This window comes from Chelonia mydas, chromosome 17, assembly GCF_015237465.2.
Source record: "Chelonia mydas isolate rCheMyd1 chromosome 17, rCheMyd1.pri.v2, whole genome shotgun sequence".
In the NCBI taxonomy this organism is placed as follows: domain Eukaryota; kingdom Metazoa; phylum Chordata; order Testudines; family Cheloniidae; genus Chelonia; species Chelonia mydas.
Window position 1 is genome coordinate 23,074,003 of NC_051257.2, and position 17,957 is coordinate 23,091,959.

General features: G+C 47.2%; 1 protein-coding gene across 16 annotated transcripts in view; it reads right to left on the reverse strand.

Annotated features, from left to right (window-relative positions):
• TSPOAP1 (TSPO associated protein 1) overlaps positions 1 to 14,213 on the reverse strand; it is a 231,462-nt gene extending 217,249 nt beyond the window's left edge. For 4 of the 16 annotated variants that reach the window (XR_006286347.1, XM_037880544.2, XM_043531295.1 and 1 more), the window contains exon 1: positions 13,190 to 14,211. Coding sequence is in view for 13 of the 16 variants with exons in the window: in XM_037880544.2 (XP_037736472.1) it covers positions 13,190 to 13,561 (372 nt within the window). In the remaining 3 variants the exon portion in view is untranslated. Of the gene's footprint in view, positions 1 to 13,189 lie in introns of all 16 variants that reach the window. The other 12 variants (XR_006286349.1, XM_043531296.1, XM_037880540.2 and 9 more) reach the window with 5 other exon arrangements.
• Positions 14,214 to 17,957: the final 3,744 nt, after the last annotated feature.

A 17,957-nucleotide genomic window follows, 5' to 3' on the forward strand; every position in this document is an offset into this window, starting at 1 on the left:
ACCTCCCATGATTGGAGGCTTGCTGAGACTCTCACCCAGCTGATCAGCCAAAGGAAGAGCCTTGTACCACCAGGGACACTTAGAAATCTCTTGTGTCAGGTGTAAAGAGGGATCCTTGTGAAAGGTCAATAGACACAAGCGTATCCCTGGTCACAGTTGCAGCCTTGCATTTCTGGTACCTACGATCAGCTGGGTGACCCCTTGTGGAACCTGGTGGGTGTAACACTGCCCTGCATTTTGATAGTAGAAACAGGTAAGCTGGCGAGAAATGGGACAGGCAGGAAGTAAGCTGCCAGTGGCAGCTGAGGAGAAAAATGTCCTCTTCAATCAGCAAACGGAATAAAAGTGAAAGCTCCTTTCCAGGGTGTCAGGGTAACTCCAGCCACTGCCCTTCCCAGTGGGAGGCAGGGCCGTCCTTAGGTTTTACGGGGCCCTACTATGAAACTGGTGCCCCCATGCCCGACGGCAGCCCGGGCTCGCATGTGTATTTTAGAGAAGGGTGGCCTTTTGAAGGATTTATTTAAAAAACGATCTGTCTGAAGATCCAAGAATTTAAGGCTAAAGATGAATACTCAGCTGGTGCATCTAAAAATCTTTGCAAGGATTTCTTAGAGACATGATTTTATAATCTTCAGCAACACACTAATGAAATAACTTTAAACTAAAGGTCCTGTAGACTAACAAATTTTAAACTAAGGTCCTGTAGACTAACATGTTCTGAGTAATTATTACAGTGATGCACAACTGGTTTTGTCAGTAAATTCAGAAACTGACAGTATATACCTGGGGGTTGGTAAATGCCGGTTAAATGGCTTCATTACCACTTAAATGGCTCTCTAACAGTTTCAGTGTTGTGCTAATAGGTCTAGCAGGTTGGAGGCTTTTTCACTTTTAAGTACTACATCCCCTGTCCTTCCTTACAGACAGCCCCCCAACCTGAAGCAAATACTCACCAGCACCCACACACCACACAACAAAAACACTAACCCAGGAACCTATCCTTGCAACAAAGCCCGTTGCCAACTCCGTCCACATATCTATTCAAGGGACACCATCATAGGGCCTAATCACATCAGCCACACTATCAGAGGCTCGTTCACCTGCGCATCTACCAATGTGATATATGCCATCATGTGCCAGCAATGCCCCTCTGCCATGTACATTGGCCAAACCGGACAGTCTCTACGTAAAAGAATAAATGGACACAAATCAGACGTCAAGAATTATAACATTCAAAAACCAGTCAGAGAACACTTCAATCTCCCTGGTCACTCGATTACAGCCCTAAAAGTCGCAATATTACAACAAGAAAACTTCAAAAACAGACTCCAGTGAGAGACTGCTGAATTGGAATTAATTTGCAAACTGGACACCATTAAATTAGGCTTGAATAAAGACTGGGAGTGGATGCGCCATTACACAAAGTAAAACTATTTCCCCATGCTTATTTTCCCCCCCTACTGTTGCTCTCACCTTCTTGTCAACTGTTGGAAATGGGCCATCCTGATTATCACTATAAAAGGTTTTTTTCTCCTGCTGATAATAGCCCACCTTAACTGATCACTCTCCTTATAGTGTGTATGGCAACACCCATTGTTTCATGTTCTCTGTGTGTATACATCTTCCTACTGTATTTTCCACTGCATGCATCCGATGAAGTGGGTTTTAGCCCACGAAAGCTTATGCTCAAATAAATTTGTTAGTCTTCAAGGTGCCACAAGTACTCCTTGTTCTTTTTGCGGATACAGACTAACACGGCTGCTACTCTGAAACCTCTGGAGGAAGACTCACCAGGCTGCGACAGCCAGCTGTGGTGGGAGCCTGCAGGAAGAGTCAGAACAGGAATAGGAAGAGGTGACTGGGTGGACACTAAGACCCAGGGGTGCCCCAAATTTTCAGGTGCCCTACGCAGCTGCTAAGGACGGCCTTGGTGGGAGGTTCTAGACGAGCATTCACCACCACTTTGCAGCGCACTGGGTGGGGCTCTTTCCAGCCATAGAACTGCAGGGCTGAGAGAGCCCAGACATATTCGGGATGGGTCTGCCCCGGCCTCTTCTCCAGAGGATGTGCGTGTCCTGCCAAGATAGGAAGACTGTATAGATTTCAGGCTACACTTATTAAATATTCATTACTAGAATGAAATGGCTTTTATTTTATTACACACTCCATTGTTTACCACAAACAATAATGTAGCCTCGTTCCAGGCCATGCTAATATTCCTAGGTGTTTATGGCATGAAATGCAATCCAGAATAAGCTTTTCAAAGGAACTGAAGAGAATTAGGCAGCCAGAACCTCCTTGAGGCACCTATGAAGATCTCTACCTCGTAAAGGAATTAAGATGGGATTTTCAATCTGCCTATGGGAGTTAGGAGCATACATCTCAAGTTCACCCTTAGTCTCAGAGTTTAACAGCGAACTAAACGGTCAGCAGGGGCAGGGGAAAGAAGCAGTGCAGTGATGCAGCTGCATGTGTTCTAGGCCTGGGAAATTCCAGGGTGATCACCAATAGTAGAGGAACACAACCTCTCAGCCTTTGCTTCTAAAACCATAGCAAAACTGTGTAAAATACTAACCATTATACAAAAGTTACACACTGCAAACTCTCTACAGCCCTCTAAGCAAATTAAAACATCACAAGCATTCTGCAGAAGAGCTGGCCCAGCCATGCAGGGAACAAAAACGAAAACTTCCTTTAGCAATTCAATGTATCCCGAAAAGGAGCACAGGCCTTTTCCGCTTGTCACAAAAGCAAGGGTGCAGGTACTCCGCCAACTCTGCAGCAAACACAACCAAAAATAAAATATCTGATTTAGGCATTAAAAAAATCTCAGTTAAAGAAACATTTGCAAAATGTTGCCCAGCAAAAGCTAAAAGGATCAGTAAAAATATAAGAAGCCTATTATAGCAAGAAATGGGTCATAAAATATAGTTTAACTATAGCCAAAAACCAAAAAGCCCACAAAATTTCCAAAGTAATTTTAAAATCCCAACAAAACAATTTTAAAAAGCCATTTCTGGAGTGTTAGCTCAAAATCTGCAAAGGATCCCAGTACCCCATCTTAGTCCCTGCTCCTGCCATGTGAAACAGCTGGGCAGAGCCCTGCAACCATATTGAGTCCCAGTAACCTCAGCCATGCTCCAGGTTGGCACAGGTCTCTGTCCACACGCTTCACATTGTAGGAGCAGGTCCTTCCAGCTGGTATTCCTGTGTCTGTCCCTTATACGCTGATATGAACAAACCTAGCCAACAAACAGAAAGGTGACAGTGAAATGAAGGATCATCGTAACGGTGTTTAAAACCCCACAAAGTTCAATCAGATTTCAAACAATACAGTAAACAGAACAAAAAAGCTAAACAATATGCGAATGAATCTGGCATGTTGTGAAACTTTCAAGAACACTGCATGGTGCCTTCAAACACCAATTGTTAGAACTGGTTAAAAATGGGAGGATTTTTCTGCAGAAAGTTTTGATTGTCAGAAACTGAACAATTTGATTCAGAACTCCCAGCATCGTGGGTAATGGGAGCTATAGTTGGGGGTGGCTAATGCTGCCATTCTCTTATCATAAGGTTGCTGATGCAACCCAGATTCAGATCCCTTGTGCATATGGAGTCCTAGCACAGTGCACCTGTCACAAGCACCTTCTAGCTAACTGACCAGGTCACACTCACCACAGAAGAGAGGAAGGTCCAGTTCTGTTCAGCTGAATCAACAGGGGGAATTTCAGTAAAACCTACACTGACATTTAGCCAAGACAATGGGGTTTACGTTCCTACTTCTGCAAAAAGCTACACGAGCTCTTCTTATTCACATTTGGTCACAGGAAACATCACCTCCAGCAGCCTCCTTAGCACATGCTGCTCTGCTGGCACAGTAGAGATGCAAAGGCCCCTTGGGGAGCTGACAGAGGCAGACTGCTTTGCCCTCTTCTACAGATCAATGGGCCCTTTCCCAAGAGGACAGCAAGGCAACCTGATAGCCCCTTCCACACTGGCCTCGCCATCCTCAGGATCAGCTAGGCTGGTTCAGAGTCCAGGTAAAGGACTGAGGAGTTAATGTGCCCCCATAACTGAGAGGGAGAGACAAAAAGGGAGGATTAAATGTGTGAACAAGGAGATAGGGACATCTCATCCAGAACCATGACGAATTCCAATTCACTGACATTGGAGCAATTCCTCTCCATCCAGACACTTGAACAGCAAATCCACAAGAAAAAGTCCTAGCAGTCAGGCAAAAAGACAATGACACAGAAACACCTCAAGGTTGCTGTCAAAGTCAGATCAGAACTGCACACCGTATTCTCTAAAGTGTCATCTTATGTGCTTCTTCATCTCTCATAAACTGACCCAAATAGAACAATTTCCAGAGGTGACCTGAGAATCCTGAGCAGTTTTCTTTCTCCACAGGGCAAGCCTGCTGTCATCCGGTGCTGAGACAGAGAGTACTTTGAACACTCTTTCCAACTGCTGATTAGCAGCCGAACACACACAAGTGTAACAAGTTTTCCCTAACCCCCAAACACAAGCAGGCCTCTCCACTTGGGTGAGCTCCTCATGGGACTTTACACAGTATATTATGCTGCTTCTGACAGGAAGCAAGATGCCTGGACTGTTTACAATCTAGCTCCAACACCAGATCTTACTCAACAAGAAACTACTGACAGTGACCATTACAATCTGCTAACTTCCTACTTAGCTATTCAATTGGTTTTGTTTCTTTGTCTGTTTTAATAAGAAGCACTAGAAAATTCCATTGCAAAGCCAAACACTCAAAAGTTAGGAAATGCCAGTATTAACATTGCCTGTGCAATCTTAATTCCACTCCTTTGTGTGTATCTATTAGGAGAAAGTTTGATCACAGACAGTTTTTTCCCAACAGTTCCTCTGTCTCATTCAGTGCAGAGTTGGCAGGTGTGTAATGAAAGGCTGAAGTCTGCTTTGGTCAAGGCTGGTCTTACGCTTTAGGCAATGGAAAAATGCCACAGATCTCCCATGTAATGCTGGACAAGTCACTTAGCTATGAGAAGAAGCGAACCCAGTTGAGACTGTTTCATTTAGAGAAGGGAAGATTAAGATGTGATGAGAGGAGTAAAGCATTTAAATGACTTCAGGATTATTACAGTAAACACTATAGTTAAGCTTGCCAAACAATTTCCCTTACAATAGCCACTTTTCACATTTTTTATACCTCTTGGAAACTCCTTCTGCACTGAAATTTTACATGCTTGGTTTCTGTCGCAAGGTGTTTTTTGTTTTGGTTTGGTTTGGTTTGGGGTTTTTTTGTAAAATTTGAGCAAAATCTATCCAGTTTTTGAGTTATCAGTGAGCGAAAAAAATAGTTTTCCCATTTTAAAACATTGTTCCAATAGGTTTTTCCAAGACCAAAGGGCAGAAACAGCTGGGCCTTTAAATCTGAGATTAATCCTGGACATATTAGTGAATATCTAGTATGTGTTTTACTGCACTTAGAATCATAGAATATCAGAGTTGGAAGGGACCTCAGGAGATCATCTGGTCCAACGCCCTGCTCAAAGCAGGCACAATTCCCAATTTTTTTTCCCCCCTCAGAGACTGAACTCACAACCCTGGGTTTAGCAGGCCAATGCTCAAACCACTGAGCTATCCCTCCCCCCACTTCCAAGCACTCATTGTACAGTGATCAGTAATGAATGTCTGAAAATCCAGCTGGGTGCCTGGGCAGTAACGTATGCCACTAAGGCACCAATCCTGCAAAGAATTATGCAGAGTTTTGTGAGTAGTTCCACGGGCTGGGGTGGCACAGGCTAGCCGCCCGGGTACAATCCCACCTGACCCCACAAGCTGCCACCATGGCCACTCTGCTATTTTTAGCGCCCTAGCTTGAGCAGAGCTAGCACGGATCTGTCTACCACACTGGAAATCACCCTCCCAGGGGCAGCGTGTGAAATTAAATATGTATATAAGTCTTTGTGGGATCAGAGTCTTAGGTTTAAGCTATCGTTTGAACTCTGGATATGATGCACGTGTGTCCTGCTAAACCAATTTAACAGGGAAATTACTAGTGCACTGAAGCCAAGACCTGCCACAGTGAAGATTCCTACATTAATGCTAAATTTGGCATGTTGCACATATAGGGTGAAATCCCAGCTCCAAAGAGTCAATGGGAATTTTGTGGTTGACTTCAATGGATTTCACCCACTGAATATTTTCTATTCCTGGTTTACCCTGATAAATGTGCAGTTGAGTGTAGAGATACATTTTTAATGATTTTATTTTTATTGCATTCAAGATAAATATTAAGAGGAAGCATTACAAGAAAATCAGAGTACTGAATGGCATATCAGGTAACAAGGGGAAAGGGCTGCTAAAATGGTCAGTCAACAGGAACACTTCTTACAAATTAAAAACACTTAGGAATTAAAAATTCTAGATAATTCTTAAATGACATCCTCACTTTTTCTTCAGATTGCATTTGTATGTAATATAAATGGAACGTCTGATCATACCCTGGCCCTTTCCTGTGTCAAAATTTAAAGACAAAGAGAGAGACAACAGAAGCTAAAAACATAAAGTAGTAGTCTTGTATGTTGGCTCTGCTTTATCCAGAGATTGGCAATAATTATCGTTGAATCAGCTAAATATCTGGCTTATTATATCCTTTTTTTAAATTTCTTTCTGTTTTATTTTTGAAAAATTAATCCAGAATAAATATAGATAATAAAGTTTTCTTCACCTCCATCTAATCTTCATTATAAACCTATTTGCTGATAGGTTTCAGAGTAGTAGCCGTGTTAGTCTGTATTTGCAAAAAGAAAAGGAGTACTTGTGGCATCTTAGAGACTAACCAATTTATTTGAGCATAAGCTTTCGTGAGCTACAGCTCACTTATCTTGGGCAATGGATTGATTGACTTGAAGTGTCCCCTGAGCCATGGTATCAAATCCCTGGCCTTCGGGCTCTGTCCAGCTCACCTGATGCATTTATATGGCCTGCTTCGTATACTCAGAATCTCAGGTTTCATTTTAAAACAGCAGGTAACTCTCTAGTCTTCCTGGCTACAAAGAATGTCTTCCCAGAGCAAACCAAGCGTAACCACCACAGTGACACTCCCTTAGGGTATGTTTACACTTAAAACGCTACAGTGGCATAGCTACACTGCTGTAGTGCTTTAGTGTAGACACTCACTGCAGTGACGGCAGGGGCTCCCCTGTTGCTGTAGTTAATCCACCTCCCCGAGAGGTGGTATCTAGGTTGAAGGAAGAATTTTTCCAACCTAGCACTGCCTACATAGGGGGTTAGGTTGACATAGCTGTGTATTTTTCACATCCCAGAGAGATGTAGCTAGGCCGATGTCAGTTTCCAGTGTAGACCAGCCCTGAGTCTGCGAACAGCCTGCAACGGTGACTCTGAGAGATCTGATCTCCCAACCCCCTTTAATCTCATTGGAGTGTTAACTCTAGGCTCTGATGACATTTGAATGTAACCATTAACCATTGAATTGTTAGCGGATGTAATGGGGAAGGAGGTGGGAGTGAGGCCAGGTCTACAGTACTGCTTTGAGCAGGGGGTTGGACTAGATGACCTTCTGAGGTCCCTTCCAGCCATAATTTTCTATGAGTCTCTCTCAGGGCTGCACAATGTAGTTATACAGACCTAACCCATGTGTAGACAGCGCTATGTTGGTGACAGCTACCACCTGTCATGAAGGTGGATTATCTATGCCAACAGGGGAATCTCTCCAGCCAGCCTAAGAGCATCTTCACATAAGCGCTACAGTGATGCAGCTGCGCCAGTGCAGCACTTTAAGTGTAGACCTGCTCTCGTGGCACGGAGGCATTGGGAGTTACTGAGAGGAAGGGAATGGAGTGGGAAGAATCGAGCAGAGTGCTGCCAATAAGAGGCTTCAAAGGGGTGTTAAAGTGATCTCTGCCACTGATTACCTGAAAGGGAACATTAAGAATTTTATGATCTCAAGTTCAGGGTACACAACTTGGGCAATGCACATGGGAGTGTCTCTCAAGGAAGAATAGGCATTTATCTGGGTTAGGCCACCAGACAAATATTACATCTAATCAGTTCTTCCTCAGTTGTGGGAATATTTTTTAGTGCCCACATGTAGGAAGTGTCTAGCATTTAGGTACATATGGAAATCTGTAGAAGGTAGATTAGATTAGTTTTGAGCCGTTCAAAATTCAGTGGTGTTGTATCTTGGACATAGGTGACACTGACAGTCCTTTAGTAGGTCATCTTTTAAAATGAGCAGCCTCTTGTTCTGGAGGAGAGTCTGGCCCAAAGGAAGCACATGTATCTAGGACAACACTGAGAATTTGGCACTAGACCAGTGGTTCCCAAACTGGGGTTCGCGAACTCCTGGGAGTTCGCAGAACATTACAGGGGGTTTGCTAGAAAAATTTCACTAATGGCGGCCAGAGGACCCTGGGCTTTGGAGGCAGCACGTGGGACCCGGTTGCAGGGCAGACCGCCCGAGCCCCAGGGAGAGCGGGGCAGGGCAGTTGGGGCTGGCAGCCCAAGCCCTGCCCCCATGAGCAGGGGAGCTGGCAGCCCAAACCCCGGCATTCCCTGCGGGGCTGGCAGCCCAAGCCCCAGGAAGAGCGGGGCTGGACAGTTGGGGCTGGCAGCCCGAGCCCCGGCGATCTGCGGGACCTGCAGCCTGACCTCAGTGGGGCTCAGTTGACCGGGGCGATCAACGGGGTCCAGCAGCAGGAGCCCCATGGGTTGCGGAGTGTAGAGGAAATTTAAACTTAAATCCCTGGAAATATTCATTTTTAGGAGGGGGTTCACAAGATTTCACAATTTAGTGAAAGGGGTTCACGGGCTGTTAAATTTGAGAACCATGGCACTAGACCAATGTACTTGGTAACCTTTCTCCATATTGGCAGAGTGGTTCCTATTGGAGGATGTTGTCAGATCTCCTGAGGAATCTGCTCCATAAATCAGGTTGGAAAGAAGAGCAGCCAGCTGCCATGTCAGAGTGCTGTTATGTGCGGCTGTTGTTCTGAGTTTTAGTACAATGTAATCAGCGCCAAACACAGAACTACAGCTGCCCTGCTGCAGTATCCCCACTTGGGGAGGTTAACATACCTGTTCCTGTTTTCTGTCGCTGGAGCCTCAGCAAGCTAATTCTTGGTCTCAGATGTTCCTCTTTATTATGTTGACTCAGTCAAACATACATGGGTGTGATTTCCTAAAGCACTCAGCTTGGGCCCAACTCTGAGTGCTAGTGAAAATCCTACCAGATGTTGGTACGTTATTCCACGTCAGGTCTTGAAGTGAGGGTTAGTAACTAGGGAGCAGATCTGGCATTATTAGTTCAGTTAAAACAGGGGTATTGGTCCCACAGCAATCCCTGAGGGGAACCTCCACTTTGCAATTAACTCAAGAGCCTTGCTGGCTGGGTGCATAGGAGTATCACCTCTGACTGGACCTGGTCATATTTGCTCAAGAACTACCTCCAGCGCTGAAGGCCTGTGAGAGACACATCTGGAATGGAAGTATGTATTTCACCAATATCAAACAGAATGTTATCTGTCCAGAGAACAACGTTATGTTCTTTATCATGGACTGTGTTGCCCTAAATCTCTGGAGAATCTCTGATGGCTATTGCAAGTAGTTAAAGAGAAACAGGGGATGAAGTATGTCCTTCCCTTGCATTGCTCCTTAGAAATAAAGGCTCTGACTCAAAGTTCAAAAAAAGGGTTTCATGTGGAGAACTGCAAAAGGGTTGTAAACTGGTGTCCAAAATTACGTCTCCGGTACTATAAAAAGATAGTCCCAAAGAACCTCATAAAATGTCTCATCAGCGTGGGTGGATAATGACAGAGCAACAGAGAGAGGTTTGCTGATATCTTATTGCCTAGATTAATGATATTGCTCCCAATATGTACAATCTTCTGGCCTTTTATCTTTTGTCAGGAGTGTGGGTATACTGGTTTTCTAACATGAATTGGGCAATTTTCCCTCTTTAAGGAAGTTATAGAACTTTTGAAGTACTTGAGACACTAAAAACTCCTGAACAAATGTATGCAACTCACTGCTAAAGCCATCTGGTGCGGAGACTTGCCATTTGGAAAGTCTTTTACAGCATTTTCAAATTCATCTGTTGATATGTCTACTTCAAATTGTACCTTTTTATGTTTCGATATTCAGTAATTGCAGGATTTTAGGAGACCTTAAGTGTGAATAGAATTTTCGGTAGAATTTTTAAACGTCCAGTGATGTGGGCTGTCCAGACTGAGAGGCCTTGGGTCTGATTTCACAGCTTTGCTGAGTACCTGCCGCTCCCATTGACCTCAGCTGAAGTTGTGAGTGCTCAGCACATCAGATAATCAGGTCTGAGGTGTTTCAGGCTGGCATCCAGAAAATAAGAAATGCACACGAGTGGCCAGGCCCACCCCCACCAAGCACAGAAGCCATGCCAGTCACAACTGGTGCCCAAACGGTAAGGGTTTCAGAACAGAATCAACTTCTGCACTCCCCCAGCAACAAAACACCCCAGGGTGCATTACTGGGCCATGCACTCTGATGGTGGACACCCTGCACTGCAGGAGCACATGTTTGGTTTGCAGAAGGCACTGGTTACTGCTGGTGACAGCAGCCCTGTTAGAGGACAAACAACTTCTATTCCCAGAACAAATGCAGCACACACACCACCGCATTATAAGCTTCACCTCACCATGCCCACCCACATGCCCCAGCCCTGACCTGGAAAAACCAGCCCTCAGACAAGAGGGTAGCATCCTGTCTCTGCCCATTCACCCCTCAGCCTCCACTAGCATTATTCTATGACACGAACACCTGCCTGCCAGGAACTGGATTGTGAGACCACACTTCACATAGGCCAATCAAGTATCGGTATCTGTTATCGCTTGATACTGAATTACGCTCCTGTGACCAAGGATGTTAAGTTGAGACGGCCATCAGGGGCGCAATCCAGGGCTGCACTTGATAAGCTTTAACCATCTTGTGTTTGACACCAGGATGAGATGTTTAACTCCTTCCCAGTGGGAGACACGCTAACTCTGCTGGAGCTCTGACTCACTGCACAGCGGCAGCGCTCACCTCTACTGACAACCAGGGACAGACGAGGCAACTCCCAGAAGGAGAGGTGTGCATGAGAGGAGGAGAGCACTGGGCATCAAAGGGGTCACCCAGCCAAGTGTCTGCAGGATACCTAGGGGGGTACCCAGGCAAGCAGAAACGTACAAGGCTGGGAGGGTTCAGGATTGTATCTATGCAATAACTGCTATCACTGAACCTCCTCAGCAGCTAAGAGCACGAGCCACTACGGCTTGAGCTAATGGAACAAGTCCCCTGCTAGGAGCCAGAGCAGAGTCAGAGCCTCTATAAAGCAAGCACAGAGATGGACGTGTGACACACTGAACGGTGGATTACCCACAGCAACATCAGTACTAGTCAGCTCCTCCCCACACACAGCCCTGCACCCTCACTGCCTCTCTCTGCTTCCAGTCCTGGCTCCAGGACCCTGCGAGGTGGGAGGGTCACAGAGCCTGGGCTCCAGCCCGAGCCCACAAGTTTACACAGTCATGAAACAGCCCCGCAGCCCAAGCTCCACGAGCCCAAGTCGCCTAGCACAGGCCAGCCACAGGGTTTTCTTTGCTGTGTAGACACACCCCGTCTTACTGCAGGTAAACTCACCATGGTCAGTGATCTTACCTCACTGTAAACTAAAGCTCCTGCTCTTCTCCATGTGTCACCTCAAGATAGTCCAAGGTAAAAAACGCATCTCTTTTAGTTGTGAAGACAAGGTCTCCAATATCTTATCAGGGAGTCAGGAAATTTGCATTTGCCAGATCAGGGGCTAATGAGGAACAACAGCACACCAGAGGTGCTGAACTCCAGTGAGCACAGCAGCTAGGCTTCCGGCAGCAGCTTCCAGATGCCCTTTCTCCCCCTTCTGAGAATACATCTGCAGCATGAACTGGGAGTGTGATTCCCAGCTCATGTTATCACACTCACACTATCTCTCCTTGAGCTAATGGACTAAAACCAGTAGTATAGCTGGGGTAGCGTGCACAGCAGAGAGCAGGAGCACGGGAAGCCATGACGAGTACAAGCCCGCCTCCACCCCACGGGTACCGTGCTACACTCCTTACACTATAATTTTGAGAGTGACTCCCTAACAAAGTGAACTTTTCAAGTGTTTGCATTAAACAGGGCGTTCAAAAAAACCAAACGAGTTCAAAGTGTCTAAACTAAAGCCACGTCCCTTCGCACTTAATTAGTTTGCACTTTTAGTTTCTCTGATGTGCCAAACCTGCCACTTCGCCACAGAGTTTTCCAGGAATACAGGGTAGACATGACCTAAATATCTATTGTAAAAAACCCAACCCCTTTTCAGGCCTTCTCTGTCTATCACTGTAATAATGGGCCCAGAAAGCCTGGCTGGGCCATTCCTGTGTCCCAATGCTGTCATTGGTGGGGTTCTCACAGTAATTCCTGGATTCCCCAAGAGGACATGGAGGGAGTGTGACATGTCCTGGGGAGGAGGGAACTTACAAACTGTGGAACGCTGTTGCCCTGTCCCTAGGGAGATGCTGGGTGGAGTTAAGCACTGTACTGGCTGAATGATCCCTGGGGTTCTCTGCAAACTGTGGTGCATGTGTCTGGGACCAGCAGACCCATACCGTGTCACCTCAGCAGATAAAGGATATCATGGAAGAAGCTTCCAATTAATCCCATCATACTCTTCAGTTGGAAAGCCAGGAGCTCCCTCCATAGTGAGGAGAGGCTGCAGTGACAAAAAGATCTACCTTCCCCTTTGCACTGCACAGTGACTGCATCTGCTGAGAACCAGCACACTCCCACAGTCAGCAGCCCCAGGTAGCTCTCATCCAAGCTCCACAAAACATCCTCCAGCACTGGCCAAAGTACAGCCAATTGGAGATCCCTGCAAAAGGGCAACTAGCTGGACAGGTGCCTTCACTTTCAGTCATCCAAGCAACACAGTCATTCCTTGGGACTGACCTCAAGCCCACAGCAAAGCTTTACCGAGCCATAGATGTGAGGGTTCAGTCACGGAGAGACAGTTACTGCCTGGGCCTCTCTCCACACCAAGTCAGTGTTGGTGTCTCATCTCACAAGCACCCCAGCTGAAACACCAGCGTGAATCTCTTCCTCTAACTGGAACGCATGCGGCAGTTCCCCACCTGAAAGCAAATGGCCTTACCTTGGAGGATCCATCTGTCTGGTCGTGTCTGAGCCCGTCCATTGCACACTGAGGCCTAATGCTCTCCAGGGCTTGCATTGGCACCTCCCATTGGCCTGGGGCCCACAGGGAGCTTTCCTGGGATTGCACCAGGACTGACTGGTTTCTGACTTCCTCTAGACCAGGCTGTGGCACCCCAGGAGTCAGTTCAAGAACCACCCCGTTGCCAGTGTCCCCCAAAGGGGCTCCACCTTCTTGCATATCTGTCACCAAGGCTGAGTCCTGACATACAAGACCTTCAGGGACTACGCTGCTGTGCCATGCCGGACAGCCCTGACATGGTGACAGCTGTATTAAGTCAGCATGTGGCTTCATTTCTTCCTGCTTCTCCATGTCTTTCTGTGGGGCAATGTGCTTCTCTCAAACACTGATCTCACCCAGTCTATGGCTAGGAATTTTTTGCAGCCACAAAGCTCTAGAGAACAGGATAAAAACCCTGAAGGCATCACAGCCTGAGCACCGGAGAGAATCCCAGGAACATCTTGGGCTGCATTTCTTCACTGCTGGGATAAAAGAAAATGGAAGAGTCTCTCTGCTAGGAAAGGGTTACCTTGCATCATCCTCATTGTAACCTGTCAAAGATTTTGCAGACTGAAAATCCACGGTGTGAGCTCCCCCTCCTTCCCATCATACAAAGACTGCTAAATGAACGGCAGAATATCAAGGTCTGTGTTCTCAGCTGCAGATCCTCAATGCACCGGCTCTGTCATCACTCAGCAGGGTCTCCGGTTCTCATTCCCAGAGCAAACAGCATCCAAGCAGGGCTGCTTATTTATTCAGGGTCTGATGCTCATCTGCAGCTCTGTGCTACGGAGGCCTTGTCCGATCTAGTGCTTGCCTCATACTCACACACACTGAAGCGATGACGTAAGTGGAGGGGCTGGTAAAGTTGTCAGCCCTTAACAGCTCCAAGGAATCCTTCCGTGCTGCTTGCTAGATTTTTCCAGTGCACGCTCCATTGCCAGCTGTGGAATCACTAAAATCACCAGCACAAATAGTGCAAAGTCATCAATATTAAGAAGGGACTTGCACCTAGTAGGACTGTGTAGCTCCTGTGAGCCCTCCAATAGGAAGAGACTTCTGGTTTCCATGGAAATCATGCTGGAATGGTGTGTTTGCTGCCTATTGATTAGAGGTTAGGGTACTGCAATACAGAGCTGTCAGACAACCTGCATTTCTAATCCACAGCTACCTCCGCTGAACCAAAATTGGCAGCATGCACCCCGAATCCCTGCTGGACTCAGAACCAAAGAGCCCCTGTCATCTCAGTCTTTAATCACTTTCTAACTCTTTGGCTGAAGCAGCTCTGCATTGTGACAGCTACGTGTATGTTCTTGGGGGGCAGGTGTGGGTTACCGCAACTGCAGTCCAACAATACAGAGACCTCAGCAGAACCAGCAGTCACAGCTCCACAACCCAGTCTGGTAGTCTGCATGAATGCGTCCAGGACACAGAGTCCTTAAAGAGATTACCCAGCAGGGAATGCACTGCATGAGAGCAGGAGTTACTCTGTTGTCAGTAAAATGCATTCCCAGATCAGCTCCCCCATGAATGGTCAGTTCCTACTGGAGGAAGCAACACAGCTCTGCCTTCAGCTGCCCCTCCTGATAAAACTGATGAAACTGATGGCTCTAATCCTCTTGTCAGAGGGAAGATTCAGATGCTTCTCATCTTCCCCTCTGGCAAGCTAAAACTCCTGCCCATCCCATGTACTAATTATGGCAACCACAGAGCAGCACTAACCAATCCACCCTAAACCATTGTTTTCTAGGCTAGCTACACAATTCACAAACAAAGACATGGGGTCTGCCTGAAATCCCCCTACATTAGGAAATTCAGAGGATGAAACCTGGAAAGCAGGGGTTCTGAAGAGAGAGCTGAGGGGATGCTGGACTGCAAATTAGACAGGAGCTTACAGTATAAGAAGGATGTGGAAAAATTGGAAAGAGTCCAGTGGAGAGCAACAAAAATGATTAGGGGACTGGAACACATGACTTATGAGGAGAGGCTGAGGGAACTGGGGATGTTTAGTCTACGGAAGAGAAGAATGAGGGGGGATTTGATAGCTGCTTTCAACTACCTGAAGGGGGTTCCAAAGAGGATGGCTCTAGACTGTTCTCAGTACGAGCTGATGACAGAACAAGGAGTAATGGTCTCAAGTTGCAGTGGGGGAGATTTAGGTTGGATATTAGGAAAAACTTTTTCACTAGGAGGGTGGTGAAACACTGGAATGGGTTACCTAGGGAGGTGGTGGAATCTCCTTCCTTAGAAGTTTTTAAGGTCAAGCTTGACAAAGCCCTGGCTGGGGTGATTTAATTGGGGATCGGTCCTGCTGTGAGCAGGGGGTTGGACTAGATGACCTCCAGAGGTCCCTTCCAACCCTGATATTCTATGATTCTATGATAACACAGAAGTAAAATAGGCCACTGCAATTTTTGAGCACTTATTCAGAGATATTACATAGCAGAGCAGACAGCTCTTGTATCTATCTTGTCCACCTATGCATTTCAGATACAATTCAATTCAATGAAACTTTATGGGCAGGACAAAGCTATACAAGTATTGCCAAAGTGTAAGAAAAATGCCAGTCCCCTCGGGTCTCTGTCAGTCCCATGTACGACTCCCCCAGGATGGCGTCACATGCTGCATTTAGCACTGACTCCCAGGGTCCAGTTGTGATGAGAAACCATTCCTGACTCAGTGGTAGATCACTCTGTAGTTTAGTTCCGTCTCTGCCGTCTCTCTCCATCTCCCAAGGTCACGAATCGTCTTTCCACCTCATTCCTTAACAAGGTGTCTTTTATGGCTCCTGATAGTTTGAGGAAATCTCTCCCTTGCCCTCTCTTGTACTTGGGACACTGGCGCGAAGGAGTCTGTCCTCTCCGTCTCTCCTGTGGCATGCTGGCAGCACAGTCTCTCCCCTTCTCATTTGGACTGGGCTTTGTGTCCCCACTTTCCACCTGTAGCTTGTACTCACTATTCTGCATTTGGGAAGAGTCAGCCTTAACTTTGCACGTCACTGTGGTAGGTTTCTACTAGGTGGATTGTTCTGTGCAGAGACCTGGAGCCCTCCAGTTCACTGATATTTTTGATTTGTTCTTCCCAATAGCTTGGCATTTTACATGCTGGTCTAGCATCTTGAGCACCCTTCAGTTTTGATTGTTTGCTTCTCTGCTTGGGCATGTTTGAAAATACAACTAGGCACCTCTCTGCATCTTCAGGTGCCTAAAGACCTTTGAACAACATGGCCCAAAGTCCCTGAAGGCCACATACCAGGAGCTGCTCTGAATGAGTCTATCAGCAAAGCATCTATCAGCAAAGCTTCCAACGGCAGAGAAGTGAAACAGCTAATTGAATGCCATGGTATGGCCCCACAGAGACACTACTTGTTATTATTATCATTATTATGGTAAGCGGGTTTCACAGGTTTCACCATACCCCTAGGGGCAGCTAATCATCAGGGGCCCTTACCCGTGTGCAGTGGGTTTCAGCAGCCTGGGTTCTTAGCTGCCAGCTGGTGGTGCCTCCACCTGACTGTTTAAGGGAGTCAGGATCCCACCTTACCTCCCTATGTCATTTCAACGCTCCCTGACCCGGTACGCACCCCTGTGACTAGCCTGCTACCGCGTCATACACGCTTCTGGCACCTCTGTAATGGATGAACCAGCAACAACTGTACACGTTATTTACAGGGGGAAATATAGAGGAAGCATATAAAGGGAAGGGGAAGATGCATTTGGAGTGAGTAACACCCCAGCTAGCACAACCCCAGCGTGGATTTCCCTGGATTCACAAACCCAGTTTACTCCACACCAGTGGGCTCAGGGATGTGGAGAAACCCATGTACCTTGATGAGGCATTGCAGGCCCGAAGGTGCTTGGGCGTGACAAGGTGAAGAGGGTGCCAATTCGCCCAGGGGGACGACCTCTCTGCAGCAGCAACAGGCGATTCAGTGGGAAAAATCCCCATGGAGTAGGGGGCCTCTTCAGTGTTTCTAAGATGAGTTGAGTATTAGGGGGGTAGCCATGTTAGTCTGTAGCCACAAAAACAACAAGGAGTCCGGAGGCATCTTAAAGACTAACAGATTTATTTGAGCATAAGCTTTTGTGGGTAAAAACCCCACTTCTGCAGATGCATCTGAAGAAGTTGAGCACGAAAGCTTATGCTCAGATAAATCTGTTAGTCTTTAAAGTGCCACCGGACTCCTTGTTATTTTTAAGATGTATTGCTCTCTCCCAGAATAGTTTGGCAAACTCCCTTTCAGGGTGAGATAGGCAACACCCCAGGCAGGAGGAGACAGTCAGAAGATTGCCCGCATTCCCCTCAGACAGGGAGAGACAGCCGGGGGGTGGCCCGCATTCCCCTCGGGCAGGGGGAGACAGTCGGGGGGTCGCTCGCACTCCCCTCAGGCAGGGGAGACAGTCGGGGGGTCACCCGCACTCCCCTCGGGTAGGGGAGACAGTCGGGGGTCACCAGCACTCCCCTCGGGCAGGGGGAGACAGTCGGGGGGTCGCCCGCACTCCCCTCGGGCAGAGGGAGACAGTCGGGGGGTCGCCCGCACTCCCCTCAGGCAGGGGAGACAGTCGGGGGGTCGCCCGCACTCCCCTCGGGCAGGGGGAGACAGTCGGGGGGTCGCCCGCACTCCCCTCGGGCAGAGGGAGACAGTCGGGGGGTCGCCCGCACTCCCCTCAGGCAGGGGAGACAGTCGGGGGGTCGCCCGCACTCCCCT